Source organism: Perca flavescens, chromosome 15, assembly GCF_004354835.1.
Source record: "Perca flavescens isolate YP-PL-M2 chromosome 15, PFLA_1.0, whole genome shotgun sequence".
NCBI classification, from domain to species: domain Eukaryota; kingdom Metazoa; phylum Chordata; class Actinopteri; order Perciformes; family Percidae; genus Perca; species Perca flavescens.
This window is the reverse complement of record NC_041345.1, coordinates 11,447,575-11,468,663: the sequence shown is the minus strand read 5'-3', so window position 1 is coordinate 11,468,663 and position 21,089 is coordinate 11,447,575. Positions and strand designations below refer to the sequence as shown.

The 21,089-nt window shown below is 39.1% G+C and overlaps 1 protein-coding gene across 2 annotated transcripts in view; it reads right to left on the bottom strand.

The window, feature by feature from the left end:
- The window catches only part of prkcab (protein kinase C, alpha, b), a 106,054-nt gene that overhangs the window by 6,226 nt on the left and 78,739 nt on the right, over positions 1-21,089 (bottom strand). For both annotated transcript variants that reach the window (XM_028600706.1, XM_028600707.1), the window contains 10 exons: positions 14,124-14,280; positions 13,851-13,985; positions 11,370-11,463; positions 5,657-5,797; positions 5,323-5,496; positions 4,647-4,738; positions 4,238-4,300; positions 3,100-3,238; positions 1,933-2,013; positions 613-720 (listed from right to left, as the gene is read on the bottom strand). In XM_028600706.1, coding sequence (XP_028456507.1) covers positions 613-720; positions 1,933-2,013; positions 3,100-3,238; positions 4,238-4,300; positions 4,647-4,738; positions 5,323-5,496; positions 5,657-5,797; positions 11,370-11,463; positions 13,851-13,985; positions 14,124-14,280 — 1,184 coding nt within the window. The remainder of the gene's footprint in view (positions 1-612; positions 721-1,932; positions 2,014-3,099; positions 3,239-4,237; positions 4,301-4,646; positions 4,739-5,322; positions 5,497-5,656; positions 5,798-11,369; positions 11,464-13,850; positions 13,986-14,123; positions 14,281-21,089) is intronic.

Genomic DNA, 21,089 nt, shown 5'->3' with positions numbered 1-21,089 from the left:
GCCTGCGTTATATTACACTATCATGCCAACGACCTATGCAGAGCCAGACTGACACTCAGTGTTTTCGCTCATCCAGCTTTTAAATAGTGGCAGGAAATTACAATGCCTTTTCATAACTTAGTTTCTGATTCAGCAGCTACTTTTAATTTGGACCATGAATAATTTCTTTTGCAAATGAGATGTGAAGCAAACAATGAGGATCCGGATAATTTATTTTGTCACCGGCTCTAAGATGATGAATGATATTTCTCGTGGCAGCATGCTGTGACAGGGTGTAATATTATAATAAATGAAGGTGAGGTATGTTATTAAAAGACTTGATCAGACCAGTGCCTGGATCTTAACTGAATCCTCTCTGGAGTGTAAGTTGACTTTTAAAACTAATTTCCTTGCTAAATAATCATGACGATCATGAATGATGCCGCTTCACTGAGATGATGTCACAAAAGTGCTGCCCAGGTATGAGGGGAAAAGATGCCTGCTAAATAAAGGATAATTTTCGAACACCATGGAAATTTGTGACTCAACAGTACCGAGGGAACAACTTGTGAGAAACTGTGAGCTGGTGATATGCTTTATAAAACACTGTATGGCCCTTTAAACAGAACTTACTCCCTTGCAGATGGACACAGCTTCTTTAGACATGGACTTGGGGTAGGACACATTGTGTTCCATGATGGACTGGAAGAGCTCGTCTTCATCCTCTCCATCAAATGGAGGCTGAGAAGAAAGACAAACACAGTGTCACAGCTTGAGGGTTATTCTTTGAAACCTGACAAGATACTGAGGTGACAAGAGCAGCATGTGAAGGTGAGCTGAGCAGTGGGAGCTGCTGTGGGTGTCACAGGTGTATGTTACATAACTGTCTTGTACTCAGAGATATTTAAGTTAGTGGTCCCATGATGCTCATGGGTGCTATATGTGTTAGGTCACTTTGATTACACAAATAAATTCAAAACATCTAGTTCTCTGTATGTATTACACTTGCAGCTCAATGTTCTATTATAACATTGACTTCCTTAAAGGTCCCATATCATGCTCATTTTCAGGTTCATACTTGTCTTTTGGGTTTCTACCAGAACATGTTTACATGCTTTAATTAATTGCATTATTTCTGAATATACTTATATTGACACTCTGCCTGAAACGCTCTGTTTTAGCCCCTGTCTCTTTAAGCCCCCCTCCCGAAAAAAGCAGAGTCTGCTCTGATTGCTCAGCTTTCCAGGGTCATTTGCATATGCGCTCTGCGAGTCTCTGCACGTCATTGCAGCCGGGGAATTCAATTCAATTCAATTTTATTTATATCGTCAAATCATGGGGAATAGGGGAATGACTGTAACGGCACTGTAGCTACACTTTCTACTTATAGTTGTGACATCACAATTGTACGGACGTCCTGAGGGCACTGTTTCTGAATACGGACTGTTGTTATTTCTCTGTGGATTAAGCGTTTTGATAACTTTACAGAAACTTGATCTGCTTTATAATTAAAAAAAGACAATTTTTTTACAATTTGGGGAAAAAATCCTGTTATAATTGTTATTTTGTGTTTATGTGTGTAATTCTTATATTTTCAATACTGTAGTGTTAACTATTTTTTAATTTTTTTACTCGATTTAAGGTTCAGTCTAAAATGTCAGAAAAGAGTGAAAAATGATCATCAAGGTTTCTTAGAGCTTGAGTTGACGTCTTCAAATTGCTTGTTTTGTCTAAAGAGTCCACAAGATTAATTTACTGTGAAATGCAGCAAATCCTCTTGAGATTGAGAAGCTCTGAGAAGCTGGTACTAATTCATGTTTTTTTCTTAATGAATAACATTGTTACAGGACAACTTCATGGATATATACCCCTTAATGCATAGTCCTAATTGAGGGATGTTATAAAAAACCATATACTGTAGACCACAACTGGTGCAGTAAAAAAGCATATTACCTGTCCTGCCAGCATCTCATACAGAAGAACTCCATAAGCCCACCAGTCCACTGATTTTGCATAAGGCTGGTATGCTATAATCTGACAGAGGCAAAAAGTGAAAAGATTAAAAACTTGAAATAATCAAATATGCGCACACTACCCCATCAATGAATTCAGAGAGGTGTGGTTCTGAACAGATTCAGTAATCTCTCTCTCTGCTGCCACATACTACTACATACAAAGCAAAAGAAAAACAGTAAAGATATCAAGAGAAACTGTGAACAGTAGCACTGTAAAGGAGCATTTATCTCATCTAAACTCAAAACACAAATCAACCACCATTAAATACAGTGAGCTATTTTGAGCTGCTTTAACAAAGGGGCTTTTTGCTACCCTCCAATTTGCCATTCTACACCTCCCTCCCACACACAGTATACACACTGACACACACACAATAATAATGATCATGCAGATGCAAAGGCAAAGAGCTAAATCACAGCTGCACTCGCCTTTAACAGAGTTCAAAAAGTTACAATTTAGCCATACATGATAGCCTATACTGCTATGGGTTTCCATACAGTCAAAGGATATTTCCTGGTTATACTTTGTCTGGAAAATGATTTGAAAATGACTTTCCAGATCCAACGAGCATATATTTTGTGCTATAATGCCAGAAGTTGCAGTCAGGAGAGCAAATGAGATGGCTCATGAAGTCATTATAAAGCATTCACTGTCCAGTGAAAAAGAAACGCTTATTGAGTTGTCTCTGATTTCTTTAAAGCCCAGGAAGTCTGGAGAAAAGAAGACCTATTTAGGGGGAGCCCTTACTCCATTTCCTGTGAGAAAAGTGGAGTAAGTGCTCCTCCCTATCTGTGAGACAATGTGCTCCCTCATGAGTCAGTGCAGAAAGATGGAAGGGGAGAGATACACATAGAAATACATATACACATATTATTAGACAAACATATTATTACTGATGAATCATCTCTGACCTTCTCCCCTGTGTAAATAAATGCTTGTAATAACTTCTTGGTTGTACTCTTTTTGAGATTAATACTATATATACAGTAATAAAAAATTTCAAATCCATATATATAGTGGACAAGAAAGTCTAAAAATAAGATGCAGTGCAATTCTTACTGTAATCTGTGCCCAGTTTCCCCATTACAGACATCTCCTTCTCACCTCCGGTGCGATGTAGTCCGGGGTGCCACAGAACGTGCGTGTGCTCATGCCTTCATACATGTTCTCCTTACACATGCCAAAGTCAGCAATTTTGATGTGGCCCTCAGAGTCCAGCATCACGTTGTCGAGCTTCAGATCCCTGCAGCAGAGACAGGTTGTGAGGATTTGTGACCACTGTGAATTTTTGTGTGTTGCTGTCAGCTATCCAGACTGTTGCTCTGCACCACTGCCACCAGTTTATCTGTCTGCAGCACATGTCATACATCAGGAAACCAACAATAATTTCTTTGCCTAAAATAACTTTTTACTTTGTGTTTTATATTTGTGCTTTTACAATTCAATGTGTGTCTGTGCTTGTGTTTCATGTCTCAATTCTTCATTTTCTTCCTCATTCACCACTTCTGGCAGATATATCTGTCACAAAGCTGTGTCAGGATGCCAAACACAAGGCTGGTGAGATATGTCCTTAGTCCTTAGCTGAAGTACCGAAGAGGAACAGGGTGACCTTAGCCTCTGTCAATCATTTCTTTCTGTCCTTTCTATTTTTGCTCTTTTGCATCATATACCCTTCCTGGGGGTATACAAGCTGTGCAGTTTACACACAGCAAGGCTAAATGTACAGGTCCATTTTTAATCTCTTCTTACTTACTTACTTTCCCTACCCTATCTTAATTTCTCTTTCTGTCTGTCTTGTGTGTTATCTTGTAATAGCCTTATCATTTGTCTGCTGCTTTACTCTGCCCATCAGTCTATCTCTCCAAGTCAATTTCTAAACTACTTCATCATGTCTTACTTCAACTCCTACATGTTCAAATTCAGCTTGTCTATCATGTTTTCCTCCATCACATTGCATAAAAATCACTTACTATAGATTTTACTTTACTTTTTTTGCTCTCTGTCTTCAATGAGTCACGCTCTGTTCCATTGATCTTCAACACGCAGACAGCCTTTATATTTCTCTTCAAATCTCTGCTCATACTCACCTCATCTATTTATGTAAAATCTTTTCCTCCAATGTATTTGCAAAATGTTTATGGTAAACAGCCTGCATGTGTTTTGTTTTCCAAAACACATGCATGAATTTTAGGAGAATGTCGTGTGTCATTACATAAAACAGTTTTTTCTCTGACTCACCCACCTGTAGATAATTCCCTTTCGGTGCAAGAAAAACAAACCGACAGCAATCTCTGCTGCATAAAACCTGCAACATCGAAAATGACAAAACAAATACACATCTTCACAAAAGAAATTTGTCAGGGAAGTGATTCTACTGAATACAAGAAAGCAACACACAATAATCCCTTGCCCTTATATTAATAAATGTCTGACCATGAACTGTAACGTTCCCTTGTTGCATGTCATTCCCCATCTTTCTACTATTATCTAATAAAAGCATGAAATGTCTAAATAAATATAAATAGCAGTTGTTTGCACACAAATATCAGAATTTTAGGACTTAGATGTCAATGTATTATGGTAGCTTAATAGGCTTAATCTTTGTTATTGTTAAAACAGGTGCCTGTGGATAAACTATAGAGTGTCCTTACACTGCCTGTGGCTCCTTGAATTTGCCCATACGTTGGATATGATACATAAGGTCTCCCCCGTTGATGTACTCCATCACAAAGTACAGCCGATCCTAGATTCAAAAAAGGACGTTATTCCCCAAAGAGCAGCTCTAAATGGATGCTACACAAAGAAAAGTAAATGCGTGCACACTAAAACCTGCAGTGCATTACATAGAATTATCCTTAGAAATAAACATATAACATATATATAATGTATCTTAACACCTGGTGGTCCTCCAGAGATAATAAAATGCCTGACATGACCTATTCTTTCAGGAATAAGGCTACGGTCAGCTCATATACCTGTAATATAAATCAGGAAGCTTTGATAAGGGACACCCTGTCTAGAGTTGACGTCATACTGGAGACTTTATATTCAAGGGTGGTCTCAGCCCAGTATCAATTTTCTCTGCAGGGGCGCCGGCAAAAGAGTGCGAATAAATAGACAGTAAGTGGAAAGGCAAAGATATATGTAACGGACACACACCGGTATAAAACGTCAGGGATTGGATAGACAGCTGTTGAAAGAATGATGAGGGAGCAAAACAGCACCCGTTATATAAAGTAAATTATATTTTATTGTGTAACTGTGCAGTTCTACAGCAGTGCAGGAAGAACGCAATAAAAAACGACTTTGGCTGAAGTTTTCACACACCACAGTCTGGAAGCAGGAGTGGAGTTGCGTGAGGAAGGGCGGTTTGTCTCTCTGGGCCAAGACCCTCTTCTCCACCATTGTACATTCAACATCATCATCCTGGATCACAACATCTTTCTTTAGGATCTTGATGGCGTACAGCTCTTCTGTTGACTTCATCTCTGCCAGCATCACCTGCAGTTGATGAAGACACCACATGTCACAATGAAACAAAGAGATTATGGATTTTGAAACATCAAACAAATGCCCACTATCAGGCATTCTTTGGCTGCCAAAATTGAAGCGTTACAAGATTAATTAGCTTTTACATTACGCCTTTAGTGTCGGGTCTCACCTTGCCAAAGCTGCCCTTCCCCAGCAGGGCCAGGAAGTTGAAGTCACTCAGTCGGAGCCGGTCCACGTTACCTGAAGGCAGGCTGAACCGCCGATGGTCTGACGGCGTGATCACTTTCTTACCGTGGCCCAGCTTGGCTTTCTGTGGTGTAAACAGTCAAAATGGCATTACAAAGTGAAAAAGTATATTCAGTATTGATATGAGATTTCATCTACATAGTTTGATAGTTGATAGCATTAACAAATGAAGTAAATAATAATGATAAGGAGATGCTCATGCTGGTGTCTAACAGCTGGTCTGGAGTCAGAGATTCACATCTGGCAGATCACAGACTGCTACACAAAGCAGGACTTAATCACCCGTTGCTCATTTTTTCAGGAAGTGTGCACATCAGCTATTGATCACAGTAGGACTGTGTGTTGTTCTGCTGCTTTTCAGTAAGATATAATCTGTTTCATTAAAAACTGAAAACACATTAACAACTGATGTAATGACCACAAAAGCATTTTAAAATAATAAAATATCTCTCCACATGGGTTAAAACTACAAGAACCTGTCATTGACATAAATCCACATTAAAGTGTAACATCTAATATATTTCTTGCATCATTAATTAGAAATGCCAATGTAAAATGTCATATAAAGGGATATGTCATATTATTGTACCATATTGATTATTGACGGTGCGTGATCCGTTACATTTTCAATCCAGATATTTATTATTGTATTATGCATGCTGCCATTACATTTTGATACATGATAATACATTCTGTAAGTGTTTAGCAGTTATTACATTACCCTAAAATGTGCCAGGATGGATGCACTAACATCCCTCACGTCATCAAAAACTGGTTAGCTGCAGATTTACAAGTCAGAATCTAATCAAGCATCTCTACTCTTTCTCTATTTCTATGTTGAGAGAATATAGTGATCTATTTCTTCCCACTGACATGTCAGACATCCTCACAGGTATTCAGCATGATCTTTCTACTGGTGCATTTTGGGAAATTATGATGTGGGCAGTCAGCGGGAGGGTGCCAGCATTGCAAGGTTCCCTGTTGTTATAATGACTGGCCTGCCAAGCGTCTTTGAACAAAAAGGGCAATTAGGACTCTGCCTGCTCCCATCACAGCCATTGTCTGTTTCTGGCTGATAGAGAAAACAGGCGACCGGTGGGGCACAGAGAGGCTGTTGCCACGCCAACCATTTCTCTACTCTTAACTCAATGTGACAATACTCAAACTAACATTTGTCACATATTTTGACTCAGGCTCTACATGCACACCTGGTAAGTTGGTTAATTAAGAGCAGAATAATGTAAACATTACGAAGGTGCGTCAGTTACAGAGTGGTTCTTTTTTCATTGGAGTTAATTCATTAAAATTGAGTCCCAGTGGAGACAGCTGGAAAGAAAAGCAGCAGGACTCTGATGTTTACATCATTCTTTTTAAATCCACAATTTTTTGATTTACATATCCCCACCAAACTCTTACAGTAGTGGGGATGAAAATATTAAATCATTAATTTCACATACTTGTGTCATTAATCAACAGTTTGCTCTGGCTTTCGTCATAATGTGTGATGGCAATATAAACTGGTGGTTCCCAAAATAAATCTGAGGGGGACCCCAAAACACACACATATATATATATATATATATATATATATATATATATATATATATATATATATATATATATATATATATATATATACACACATATATATATATATATATATATATATATATACACACACACATATATATATATATATATATATACACATATATACAGTATATATACATATATACAGTATATATATATATATATATATATATATATATATATATATATATATATAACTAATACAAATTTTTTTTTACTAAAAATGTAATTATTTTTGATTGGTTTTTTCTGTATTCTTTTTGCTTTTTTTCTTGCAAAACAAAAAGGATATTTCCCTCTGTTCTGACCTCTAAAATCCCTTTACAAGGAAAAAATACTTTTTGGTTCTAATACCTCATGGCCACATATGGGATGACAAGTCAAAAAGCGATGGACATAAACACTATTAGAGCGCTGCTGGAGGAGATCGGCCGAGAACAAAACTGGTCTGGCACATATCTAACCAGGTTTTAAAGCTTGGGTGTGTTCACATCCATTAATGTCTAATTTAGGAGTGGAGATATTTTTGTGCATGTCAGCACTATACAGGAAAAGTTTTATATATCTATCCATCACGTTATCACATTGCTGTTGTTGCTTTTATCATGTCATAAGGTTTTGTCGGGAGGAAACTTAAATTTAAATACTGTGGGGATCCTGTGCTTAATTTGTTTACAGTTGTTCTATCGTCACCTTTACCATCTCGTGGTGATTTTCAAAACACAGAACATTTACATAAACTGTACATGTCTAATATTTCACATTATAAACAATTCACGAAAAAGAACACATCGACCTGTTTCAACACAAACAAAAGATGGAATATTTATGTCAATGTGGCCACACAAAGTTGTATTCAAACACATACAATGCAGCCACACAACAGTCTTATAATGGATATAACACTGCCACCGTGTGGAGACATTTGGCATGCACACCAAGAACAGCAAGAACCTGCCTGTGTGTGCATTCATTCATACAATTACAGTGCATTAGTATCAGTCCATGCTTCCAGTCCTACAGCCTTCTATAGTCCTGACCAAAGGTGGAATAGTAGAAGGCGGACTGTGGACCACACTGTCAGCCAATGAGGAGTGGGTGTGAAGCTGTCTTGGGCAATGACAGTACACTGATAGTCGTAAAAATGATGACACCAACAAAGACTTGAGTGGTCCACAAATTTACTAACAACAATGCTTTGTGGTGTTTGTGTGGAGTACATATGTTAAAGCTGTTATATGCAGGACGTCTACTTAAACCTTCTTGTTCCTTTTGTGTTTTTTTTGTGTTTTTTGGAACACCATCTGCTTTTCTGTCGCTTTTCTGTCTGCACTGTTAAGCCAAATGCAAATGTCAGACTTTGCTGATGCTGACCATTGCAGCAGATGCTGCAGGTGCTGCAAAACCCTCAAAATGTATGACTGAATTGTTCCTTAATATTTAAATAAAATGTAGTCCTTTTAATAAAAAATAAATAAAAAAAAAAGTTAGTTTGTAAGCATGAAACAGAGAGAAGTAGAAAGTTAGTGTATAAGTGTGTGAGAGAAGTTAGAGAAATGTGTGTACAACAGCAAGCAAATTGGGCTGGTTCAACTATATGCTGTTGAAAGCCTTTGTTAGTAAATCAGATTAATTTGTGGAAGCCCAGCAGAAATCCACAAACAATCCCAATGCGGCCAGTAAAGTGAGCGTGATGCAGGAATAGAGACGGAGCAGGCAGAAGAGCTACCTTGAGATAGTGGATATTTAACTGGCAGGCCTAGAAGAAAGAAGAAACTCACTTATTAGTGCGGTCAAAGGTTAGCTGGTGTAAGCATGAGCTGGGGAGTGACAGAATATATATGTGGACTTGATTATTCATTATTTTGATCTGTTATTATTATCGTTTATCTATGAACGATAAAATGATCAAAGGCATGACTAGAAAACAGAGTACATCCTTTTCTGTCACATCTGGTTTAATTTCTGCATCTCGCCCCAGTTTCCACGGCAACAGCACAGTTGTGTGAAGACGCTGTAGCCTCGGAGGAGAGTCAAGACACTGAGTATTAAAACACACAGAGCTGGACTTTAATAAAACTGCCCTCGCTCAGTGGAATCCCATATGCTTTGCACTTGTTTACATTAATATATCAGCCACCTTCTACCTGCATGTTATTAAATATGGACGTGAAGAGGTTATGAGTTTAATTTAAAGCACAGATGTTTTAATGTATTACTGTAACAGAAACCCCACTGCAGTAAACAGACTGGCCACTAGAGAGCGAGAGTTAGCTGCATTGTTGCTGCATGATTTTGCTCTACTTTACTACGAATCCTAGAAAACTATACAACCTGCCAACCATTTTCAAAGCAAACAATAGTATTTTTGAGTTTTAAATGTTTTTCTTATTAAGTTACTAAGTTTGATGTCCATGAAGCAACAAAAAGTCTCAAAACTGCTAGCAGACCAATCATGGCACAACATTGTTATGGACTGCATTCCCAGTGTATACATCATGTGCATGCTTCACTCCAAAATAGATGCCTTTTATAAGGTCTGGGACCCTTACTTGCAGCATATTGGGCCCACGATGTCATCCTCCTTGCTTCGTGGATTTCCTAGATCAGCCTAGCCTTTCTTTGTGACTTGGTTTTAAGTGCTCACTATCTGACAAGTGCCTTGTAGCCTTGCTATGTTTATATGCTCTGTATTGATTGTCATCTGGTTACTGCTTTGCCTTGTTGCAGAATGCTGAGAGGGGGAGGCTGGATGAAAAATGTTATTCATTCTTACTTTCAGAATAATTTTCTATTTACTGTATCCACATGCCCACATCCTGCTGTTTTTTCGCTTCTTATCGTGTCTGAGCTGTTCTGTGTTTTGAAAAATGCAATAAAAATATAAAAAAAAAAAAAAAGAAATCCACTAATATCAACAACTTGTAAGAGTGATAAAAGTAACCATAATGTAAGGTATAACTGATTTTAAGTAAATTGGACAAAACTTGCAAAAGGACTGAGGTGGTCCAAGAAGCATGATTAAGATAGAATAATATTAATTATATATAAGAAAAAATTAAAATTTAATAAAAAAGATGACATTTGAAAGCGAGAAAAAGCTTAATCCAAAACAGCAGACAGGAGTGTTTGTCTGGTGTTTATGTAGGCTGAATTACAGTAAACAGTAACAAAAACAGTTTTTTTCAGTCCAATGAGGGCAAGGAGATACAGCAAAACCATTAAAGCTGCTATTTCAACAACAGCATAAACCCTTTTTGGCCTTCATTTAGACCCTCTACATGATCCTTCTGTATTACTTCTCAAACTAAATTATGTCCCATTGTAAAGAAAAATAGTCTGCCTGTTTCCACTCAGTGAGCATTGTGAATTATTATCTGTAGCTGCACCTGCAATTCTTACATAAGACAATCAGGAACTTGCCTCCTTTGTCGAGTGTAAGCTTGTACTGTATATGCATTTGGGGATTTTCCTTTAAAATCAAGAGTATTCTCTTTATCAATGCCAGAAGAAAGCGATCTCCCTCTCTGACACAAAGGGTGCAAAGCACAAGTGGGGGAACAGGACAAGGTTACCATGGTGACAGGAGAGGATAAGTGAGTGTATACGATATACATGTGTGCATGTGTTACAAAAAAAAACTACTTACAGTATGCTTTTATCGAGTGTTATGAATTCATAACCTTGCGTGGCAGCTGGATTCTCGCGATATCACGCGACCACGCGAGAATTGCAGGATCACATATCACACGAAAATCCATTTTATCAGGCTTGAAGTAATGCGTTTGTGTCTGAACTACCATCTGTTCGACCAATCAGCGGCCTGTGAGGAGCTACGGGCAGCTACAGGTGTGGTTCGGGTGTGTGGGACTGTTCGTTCAAAACAATAACGGACGTGATAGACAGATGGTTCATACAATCACCTTCCAGGTATTTTTTTTGAAAGGGTCTGCCCTTTCCCAAACAGTTTCCAATGATGGCTTCTCACACAGTTCTGTGTAACAAACCATCTGGTGCGTCAGGTTAACAAATTCAGTCAAACTTACCTCAAACTTCTGTCGGAGCTCCAGGTTGACGTCGTCCATCTCAGGGATGGGAACGTTGTAATACTCTCCCTCCTCCTGGTTCAGCAACTTGTACCTGAGGGAGAAAAAAGAAAGAAAGAGAAAAGTGAATCTATATTTGATCTACTGTACTTTTCCTTGAATCCATCCTCTGTCCACCCAGACAGCGATAACACTTTACATCTCTGCACCACTTCAATCATCAGTAGCTGATTCCCTTCCTTTGAGTGTTTGCAGGTCTGCACCCCTTCAGCAGAGACTTCATCTCTAATGTACACATCCTCTGGCCACTTGTCTAATGATCTGTTATATACAGCAGACAAACATGTAGAAGTAGTTTCCAGGGCTAAATTTTTTTACAGCAGGTATTTCCCGGATCTTTGTAACTGTGCACAAAGCAGCAGTCAATCAGGCTCGGTTTAGGCAGGTATTTTAACATGGCCAAGGAGAGTAAGTGTCTGTTTATCAGGAAGAGACAAAGCAGGCCGACAAAGACAGAGAGACAAGGAAATGACGTCGGCAGGTGCTGTTTGTCAGAGTGAATGGAGTCAGCAGAGTTTACATCTGTTTTACCCACAGTGTGCTGCTGTTTCACAGTGACGTTAGGTTGGTGGCCAGTACAGTATCAAGCACGGCTGGAACCACATTGACTTACTGTTATGACATTCCTATTTCTGACTGCAGAAGTTTGTTAAAATATATATTTTGCAAGTTTAAATGACCAACTGTTAGCGGTGTTAAAAAAAAAATCCTTTAAACCCAACCATTTAAAGAGACACCTTTACTGAGCTGTATTTATAATACTAGTAGGCTACACAGCCCGTTGAAAATGTGCCTATTTGGAACGGCCGATTGCTTGGCCTGTGGTATTGCTGCTTGTAGAATTCTTCAAAACCAAATTGTACCCCAAAATGACTTACAGAAGAACCCCAAATCACTTCATTTGCAACTCCACTGGACCGTTTGTGTGTGTGCACAGAGAGACAGAGAGAGAGAGAGAGAGAGAGAGAGAGAGACTACAAATACAATTACTGTTTGTAACTTGCACACACACTTACAGTACCTATCCATCATCATCTGTTTTTATACATTGTATTTGTTTATTTGTGTGTGTGTGTGTGTGTGTGTGTTTGCCTCATTATGTGTTTACAGCCGTGTGTGAAGATGCTTTGGCGTCGTTTGGCGCCAGCGTTGCTATGGAAGTGGCTGCTGCCTTTAATGGTGCCATAGCCAGTGGAGGGGAGGATTTAGATGAGAACGTGGGATGCTAAGATTTACCTTCTGCTCCTTATACTTTATTGTGTCTCTGTGTGTGTGTGTGTGTGTGTGTGTGTGTGTGTGTGTGTGTGTGTGTGTGTGTGTGTGTGTGTGTGCGTGCGTGCGTAAGAGACAGAGAGACAGGGAGACAGGGAGGGGAATTACCTCAGCTCAGATTTTTATGTGTGAACTATGAGCTAAGAACTATTCAGCACATATCTGCGTTAATCAACCACCAGAACTGGACCATTTGTGTGTGTGCGCAGAGAGACAGAGAGAGAGAGAGAGAGAGAGAGAGAGAGAGAGAGAGAGAGAGAGAGTGTCTTGCGTTGTATGATCGTTAACTAATTTAACACTCCAGCAGATGGGGGAGTGGCCAGGGGCTAGAGCAGCAAAAGCCAATGTGTGCTTCTTTTACCGATATATATTTAACGATATCTTTTGCATTTCTAATCCAAACAATGTCAAACTTGGCACTTGGCACTTACTCGTGCCCGTAGCAAGACACCTGTCAAGATTGAAATCCATCGGACTAACGGTTCTAGAGATATGCGCATAACACACAGACAGACAGACAGACAGACAGACAGACAGTTCCTGAAATTTATAGATAGATATAGATAGATAGATAGATGATAACAATTGCTCACACAGCCTGTTCTCCAGGCCATGTCTGAACTGACTGCTTTTAGTTTAGTTTTTATGATGTAATCCACAGTACTTTATTATTCCTTTTAAAAAAAAATCTTATTTCATATTCTGCTGAGAATTATGTTTTTAGTTGCTACTTTTACAGTCAATCTATTATTGTTGTTCAGTATCCTGGATCTCAGTTGTCCCTTGAAGAAGATATCTCAATATCTGATTAGATAAAGGTTGTATAACCAATCAGAGCAACTCATTTAATTTACTACCATAATATTAAAGAAAAATTTGGTTAAAAAACAAAAACAAACTTTGGTCTGCTTTACACTTTTGATCACTCATCAGTTTCAGCAACACTGGTCGTGATACTGGTACAATACTATTTTACATGTAAAGCATGATGTATAGCTTACTACGCTGTATAAATGCAGAATGTAATGTCATTCCAATTTTTTTGCTGCTGGATATGACAACGTCCTCACACCAGCGGATGTTTTGGAGAATCTGAAACTTTAAACGTTCAACCTCTCAAATGAAAGGGACTAAGAAAGACTGACTGACCATCCACAGTTGGGAGCTTTGATGAGCTCGGACACTCCAAATGACATGGAGCCCATGAAGTCGTTCCGGGTGGTTCGGTCCCAATCCCACACCTCAATGGACAGACGGCGGTCCTTATCTGATGCTTTCAGCTTACTAAATACGCACATATAGACACACAGAGGAAGAAGTAACAACATGTGATGAGAGAGACTGCAAGAACAAAAAAGGGGTCTTCTTCTTGTCACAAATAAACATAAACAACAATAGACAAACACAGACTTGATGACTCACAAGGTGAAGGACTCGTTCCAGCAGGGGTTGAGAGAGGAACGGATGGTCCTGGTCTTCTGTTTGGTCTCGTTCTTTGGGTCGGGGATGAGCTTGAGTTTAACATAAGGATCTGATAAACCATTTGGATCCATAGGAATCAGGTTCCTGGCTTCACCCACTAGAAGATAGAAGGGAATCACACAGAGAGGCAATGTAACCATTTGTGTGTTTGTGTTTGTGTGTGTGTGTGTGTGTGTGTGTGTGTGTGTGTGTGTGTGTGTGTGTGTGTGTGTGTGTGTGTGTGTGTGTGTGTGTGTGTGTGTGTGTGTGTGTGTGTGTGTGTGTGTGTGTTCGAGCCCCAAGCCAGATTCAGAGACTCCAGAACCATATGTGTGGATTTCTTTAATACCCTAATGTCACACACATTTTGAGTCTTTGCAAGTTGATTTCTAAACCATACTCTCAAAAAATGAGAACACAGGATGTCTGAAAACTATAACGTAAGTTACTGATCAAAATGTGTATAGCATGGAGGATTGGCAAGTACTGGCCAGATTTGTAGTCTTATTTATTTATTCTGTAAACAGATATCTATTTAGCTAGATAGATAGATAGATAGATAGATAGATAGATAGATAGATAGATAGATGTGTTTCTGTCCTCAGTTCCTCAGCTAATGGCTCATCAAATCAGACACCACATATGCTGACAACAGGTGCTGCGAAGCGAAACATACTGTCCCAATTTACTTGTGAAACAGCACCAACTGGATTATAACATTGGTGGGTGTTAGGGCACACGCAAATGTAAAATCAACAAAAACAAGAAAAACTGCAGAATACTACTCACACTAAAAGTCTGTCTGACACATTCTGTTGTAAAAAAAATAAAAATACGACTGAAAATACGAGTGAAAATCAAACTACACTATCCTTCCTTGTAGTGTACTCTCTTTCTCACATAGGTGAGCGGATAATGTGAGGGAGGTGTGACGTTTCCCTGTGTGATAACTGTTTTAAATTGGCAAAAAAGGGAGTGCTGTTACATAACAACAGGAGTGTGTGTGTGTGTGTGTGTGTGGGGGGGGGGGGGGGGGAGCGGGCGGACGCGTGAGCATACACAACATCTATTGTAAGTGGCCAATGGGCAGACTCCATCACTGCCACACGTAGCAACATCATGTCAACACACAAATAAATGTCAACTATAAGAGAATCATATAGAGCATTATTGAAACAATCACTGGACAGAAAAGAAAAACAGAGAACTAATAGGCCACATAACAGATAAAATCAATCTTAAGTTTCTGACAGTTAACACACAACATAACTATAAAATAAAAGACGCAGAGCAGAAATAGGATCACACTAAATCCTCTAAATTAGCTCCAACCTCGCCACTCTGCATACGCAATCAGACTGAACAAGGAGAAAAAAGGCTTTAATCTGAATGTTTCAGGGAGTCAGTGTGAACTTTCACACAAGGACACATTCACTGAGATTCTTCATTAAAACTGTGATAATGTATTTTCACTCGGAAGAATAAATATGGGCTGAATACAAAGCAAATGTTGGAAATGAAATCATTTCAGAGTCACACAACTCATTTAGTTCTGTGTTTGCGAGGTGTAATCTGATTTATTCTGACATTTAGCTTAGCATCGGTCTGTGACAAGGTTTGTAAAACCACATGCTTCTGAGGGATGAAGAATTATGAATTATGAAAAACTCACAAGCCGTATGAAAATAATTATGAGACAGAAACAAAGTCAAATAAAGGCTTTGTGTTGATTTATTAGAGCTAAAACGACTGGTTGATTAGTGGATTAGTCAATCAACAGAAAATAGCAATTTGTTTGATTATCAATTAATAATTTAAATCCATTTTAAAGGCAAAAATGCCCCAAAACTTCTTTTTCCATTTTCTTTTAAATGTGAATATTTGCTGGTTTCCTCAGTCTTCATTGATATTATTTAGTGTTTTGGGAATTAATTTGACTGCTAACATTTTATGGACCAAATGATTCATCAAAAATGTCAATGATCATTAGTTGCTGTCCCTATTCTGGATTTACTATTTTGGGCATTTTATAGGCAATTCCTAGGTTTGAGGGAGTTACTTTAGCAAACAGAAACTTTTAAAATTGAAGTCAATTGACATTTTAAAAACTTGTAAAAATGGATAAAGGACACGAAACAAAAAACAACCCAAACATTACACAAAAAGAACATCACAGAATTTATATCATAAAGTTAAAAAAGCATGAAGGACAATAAGGTGGTAATATTGTTATATTGCATGTTACAATTAACTACATTTTGTCATGCTCTTCCAGTGTCATACAGTAGAGGGCAGTGTAGGTCTCTCACTTTGAGTTGCATATCTGACAGAACAAGCCACAGTCAGAAGTTTTTACCTTGTTCATGAATGTGTTGCTTCAACCTCATAGTTCACACATAACAATCTTAGCTGAGGTAATTCCCCTCCCTGTCTCTCTGTCTCTTACGCACGCACACACACACACACATACACACACACACACACACACACACACACACACACACACACACACACACACACACACACACACACACACACACACACACACACACAATAAAGTATAAGGAGCAGAAGGTAAATCTTAGCATCCCACGTTCTCATCTAAATCCTCCCCTCTGCTGGCTATGGCACCATTAAAGGCAGCAGCCACTTCCATAGCAACGCTGGCGCCAAACGACGCCAAAGCATCTTCACACACGGCTGTAAACACATAATGAGGCAAACACACACACACACACACACACACACACACACACACACACACACACACACACACACACATACACTCAAATAAACAAATACAATGTATAAAAACAGATGATGATGGATAGGTTCTGTAAGTGTGTGTGCAAGTTACAAACACAGTAAATGTATTTGTACATGTGCAGTCTCTCTCTCTCTCCCTCTCTCTCTCTCCTCTCTCTCTCTCTCTCTCTCTCTCTCTCTCTCTCTCTCTCTCTTTCTCTCACACATACACAAAAAATGAAACATCATCAGCAGCAGTGATCAAGGACCATCTCTGCTGTGTGTTGTTGCTTAGATACAACAAGAGCTGCTTTCCTTCTTTATCCTCCCCTCCCATCGCTCCTTATGAGGTAGTTACCAATAAAATTAGTGTCTGTCTGTGTGTGTGTGTGTGTGTGTGTGTGTGTGTGTGTGTGTGTGTGTTTTGTCTTTATCACTTGTTTGGAGTAGAACACATGATATAGACAGAAAAAGCAGACTTACTGTACATTATGTGTCTTTTAACTTGATTAGAGACTTCACTAATCCACTATCACTGATACAAGGCTGCTGTTTATGTCATGCAAAATTACCAGCATACGTCCACTCTGATGCTTTCGTGCAACTATCGTGTAACCATCGTGCACTGGGTCACACAGCAGTAAGATATTCTGCCTTTTACAAAAACAAAAACACAAAAATGTGCACTGGCACCTTATCTACAAACCTTTGTAGATAATGAATGACAAAGTTTTTGATTTCTTTCTTCTCTAAAATGCTTATTTATTGTTCTATAGCTCAGATAATTTCTGCTGAGTGTTATTTCCCTGCACTTAATGCTATCAGAAAAACTGAAGAAAATAAGTCTCAGCTGAAACTTAAGTCTGCACAAACACAGTTAACCCTATGATATTTTTTTGACATTCTTCGGGAACACAAAGAAGATGAACTGAATGCCTTAATAAAATATAAATATGCCACAGCTATAAATTACATATCATCTGGATCCCAGGGCGGTTGTGTACAGGGGCGGCAGTGGACCGACAGTGTAATCTTCAGAAAAAGGCTTTGAAATTCAAATGTGTTGTTGCATAACAATGCCATGTGCAACCAATGAATGGCTGATAATCTTAAGAGGAAAGCTGCATGGCCAAACAGGAGCCGGATGGATCCCTGCAGTGCACTGTCAGAGATCGGAATGCAGAAATTACACAGACACACAGAGTGAAGGGAGAAAATTAACCTTACAGTAGGTGGTTGTGGTTATTTTAAAGTGCTCATATTATGCTCATTTTCAGGTTCATAATTGTATTTAGAGGTTGTACCAGAATAGGTTTACATGGTTTAATTTAAAAAAAAAAAAAACATATTTTTGTTGTACACATTGATGCAGCTCCTCTTTTCACCCTGTGTTGAGCTTCTCACTTCTGTTCCATCTTTGTTGGGAGTTGCACATGCGCAGTAACTATGTAAGGACTACTTGCCATTAAGAAGCAGAGTACGAGGGTGCGCCACGTTAGCAGCTAGGTGAGCATTATAATGGGTTACAAAGTGATGCTCGTTTGTCACGGAAGTAAAGGCTGGACTACAGTAGAGCTGTTTGGAGCAGTTTGTGAACAGTGTTTTCTGTTGGAGATGGTAAGTGCCTTTGGAGTAGACTTTGGACTGTTTCACTTTGTAAACCTATAACCAGTCCCTCCAGAAAAATGCCATTATGCGATCGCATAATTAAATGCATCATCAGCCAAAGTCCGCATATTTATGCGGGGGCCGCATTTTTTCAAATACGCCGCACTTTCGCTGCATAAATTCCACGCAAAATATGCGGGGCTTGCATGATTTCATAATCCCTGCATTTTTGTTGCAAAAAAGTCACATATATCTTAGCAGAAAGTTGAAAAATGTTGCGTTTACTTCACACAAGAGCAGCCATTTCCCCCTATTGCCATGGGAACGTTATGAAGTGACGTAATTACGCGACGTGAACATCATCGAAAAGCTTGGGCAAAATGTTGGGGGAAATCACTTTTTTTTTCTCTCTTTTTCATCAAAACCACAGTTTTTGCAAGTTCCCGCAATTTTTTAAAGTAAGTTCCCGCAATTCCATCGCATAAAATTGCATAAATATCCCGCATATTACCTGTATATACCTGTAATATACCTCTGTCTGAATCACTCCCTTTTAGCACCTGTCTCTTTAAGTCCCCCTCCTGAAAAGCCCAGTATGCTCTTATTGGTCAGCGTTTCCGGGTCTTCTGCATCTGCGACAAGTTCTTCCTATATATAGTAGTAGTAGTAGATCTGACATCACAATCTTACGGAAGTCCTGACAGCTCGTTTAAAGGCGTCGTTTCTGAATACGGGCTGTGTGCATTTCTCTGTGAATTGAGCGTTTTGATACTTTCACATTATTTATATATCCCCTCGACCTGTTAGTAAAAGAAAAAAGAAAGGGAAATCTCCCGTTTAACAATACAGGACCTTTAAAATACAATTGAGCACTTGCAGTGATGTTTCTTTTAGTGATAAAGGGTTTAAGGGAATTATTATACGGCCTGATGGATAATGAGATCTGCTTAGTCGACAGCCAAAAGCAGCAATATAAAGTAACACAATCTATTTCCTCAGCTAAGATGTGTTGGTCACACTGCAATTTAAAATTTTAATTTAAGCCTCTATTTGTAATATGGTGCTATGAGTTGTTGTCAACTGAGAAAAAAAAGTATTGTTGTTCAAATGTGCTTTAAACCTAAGGCGAACATGTCAGTGGTAGGAAATCTCACCCTGAGTAAACTGCGGTGTGCTTACTTTGTCCCGATCCTCAGATGCCCTATGTGTGTGTGTGTGTGTGTGTGTGTGTGTGTGTGTGTAGGCAAGCCATAAAGGGACAATAATGGCATGTTTGTGTTTGCCTTTTTTAAAACTCCAGAATAAACCTCTGCTCATGCCCACAGGTTGTTTATATCGCTTTAGCTTTAAGAGACGTTGATCATAAAGAGGAGTAAGAGAAGGATGAAGGAGGTATTTACAGTGAAAAAAGAAATGAGCAAACAAGGTAGAGGAAGAGCATAAGAGACAGAAGATGTAGAAGAAAAGGACATTAGGGCCAGAAGGGAAAGGACAAGTCACTCAACTGAGCAATAGATTCAGCTGGTAGAAAAAGAGAGGATGATAGAAAAAAGGACAGATGTTGATGTCTTATTGAGGAGCTCAGAAGGTATAGAGGGAAAATAGATGACGAGAGGGGGGGGGGGCATATGCTGATGTCTCAAAGGAACAGGTTAGAAGAAGGTACCAGCGAATGTCAATATTGGAAGAAGAGATGGAGAGGAGAGATAGAGGGAAAAGAGGAGAGAGAGAGCGAGAGAGAGAGAGACCGGGGGATATGTTTGTTTTCTTGGCTGGAAAGATTTAATCAAGTTCACGGCATCGGTGTGGTGAACCACAAAGGCCTGCCACTTGTCTGTGGGAGCCGGAGGGGAGCTGGAGAACAAGCTGAGGCTTCACTGTTCAGACCGCTGCCATTAGAGAGGAGGGGAAAAAAACACTGCAAAACATTCACTTCCTCTGCCGTCTCTTCCTCCTTGTCTTGTTCTCAGTATTGATCTTTATCTTCTTTTCTCTGTCAATCACAGTCCATGCTTTGTCTAAACTGGTCCATCATTATTACATTCCGCTCATTGTTTTGGTTTGTGCCCTACATAGTTACTGTTTTGCTTCAGTCTCACCAGTCTCGTCAGCATTGTTTCAGCAGCAGCTGGTGTCGTGTGGTATCTCTGTACGATACCACACGACAGCATTTAGCAGCTAAAGATACAGATACTTTTCTCCGGAGTTGGTGGAGACAAAAACAGAGCTAAGCAGGACTTCAATTTGTCAAGTGGACAGAAACACAACTGTTCAATCCATCCTCACCCAGAAAACAACCCTATAGGTTGATTGTGCAAGCAGCTCAACGACTCATATTTACATTTGTTGTTAGGCGTCGACCTCTCGTGGTTTTAGTAATTATCGCAAGAGCAAATGACGAAGTGAGGTTATAAAGTACAAGAGCACCACATTAAGCTTAAAGGTGCGGGTACACTCGTGCTCGAAACCGTCGCAGTACTCTCCAAAACACCAGAGGGCGTACAGACAAAATAATCTGTGAATGAGCAAGAAGTAGTAGAGAAGAAGAAACCGGACGTTAAGGAAAATAGGCTG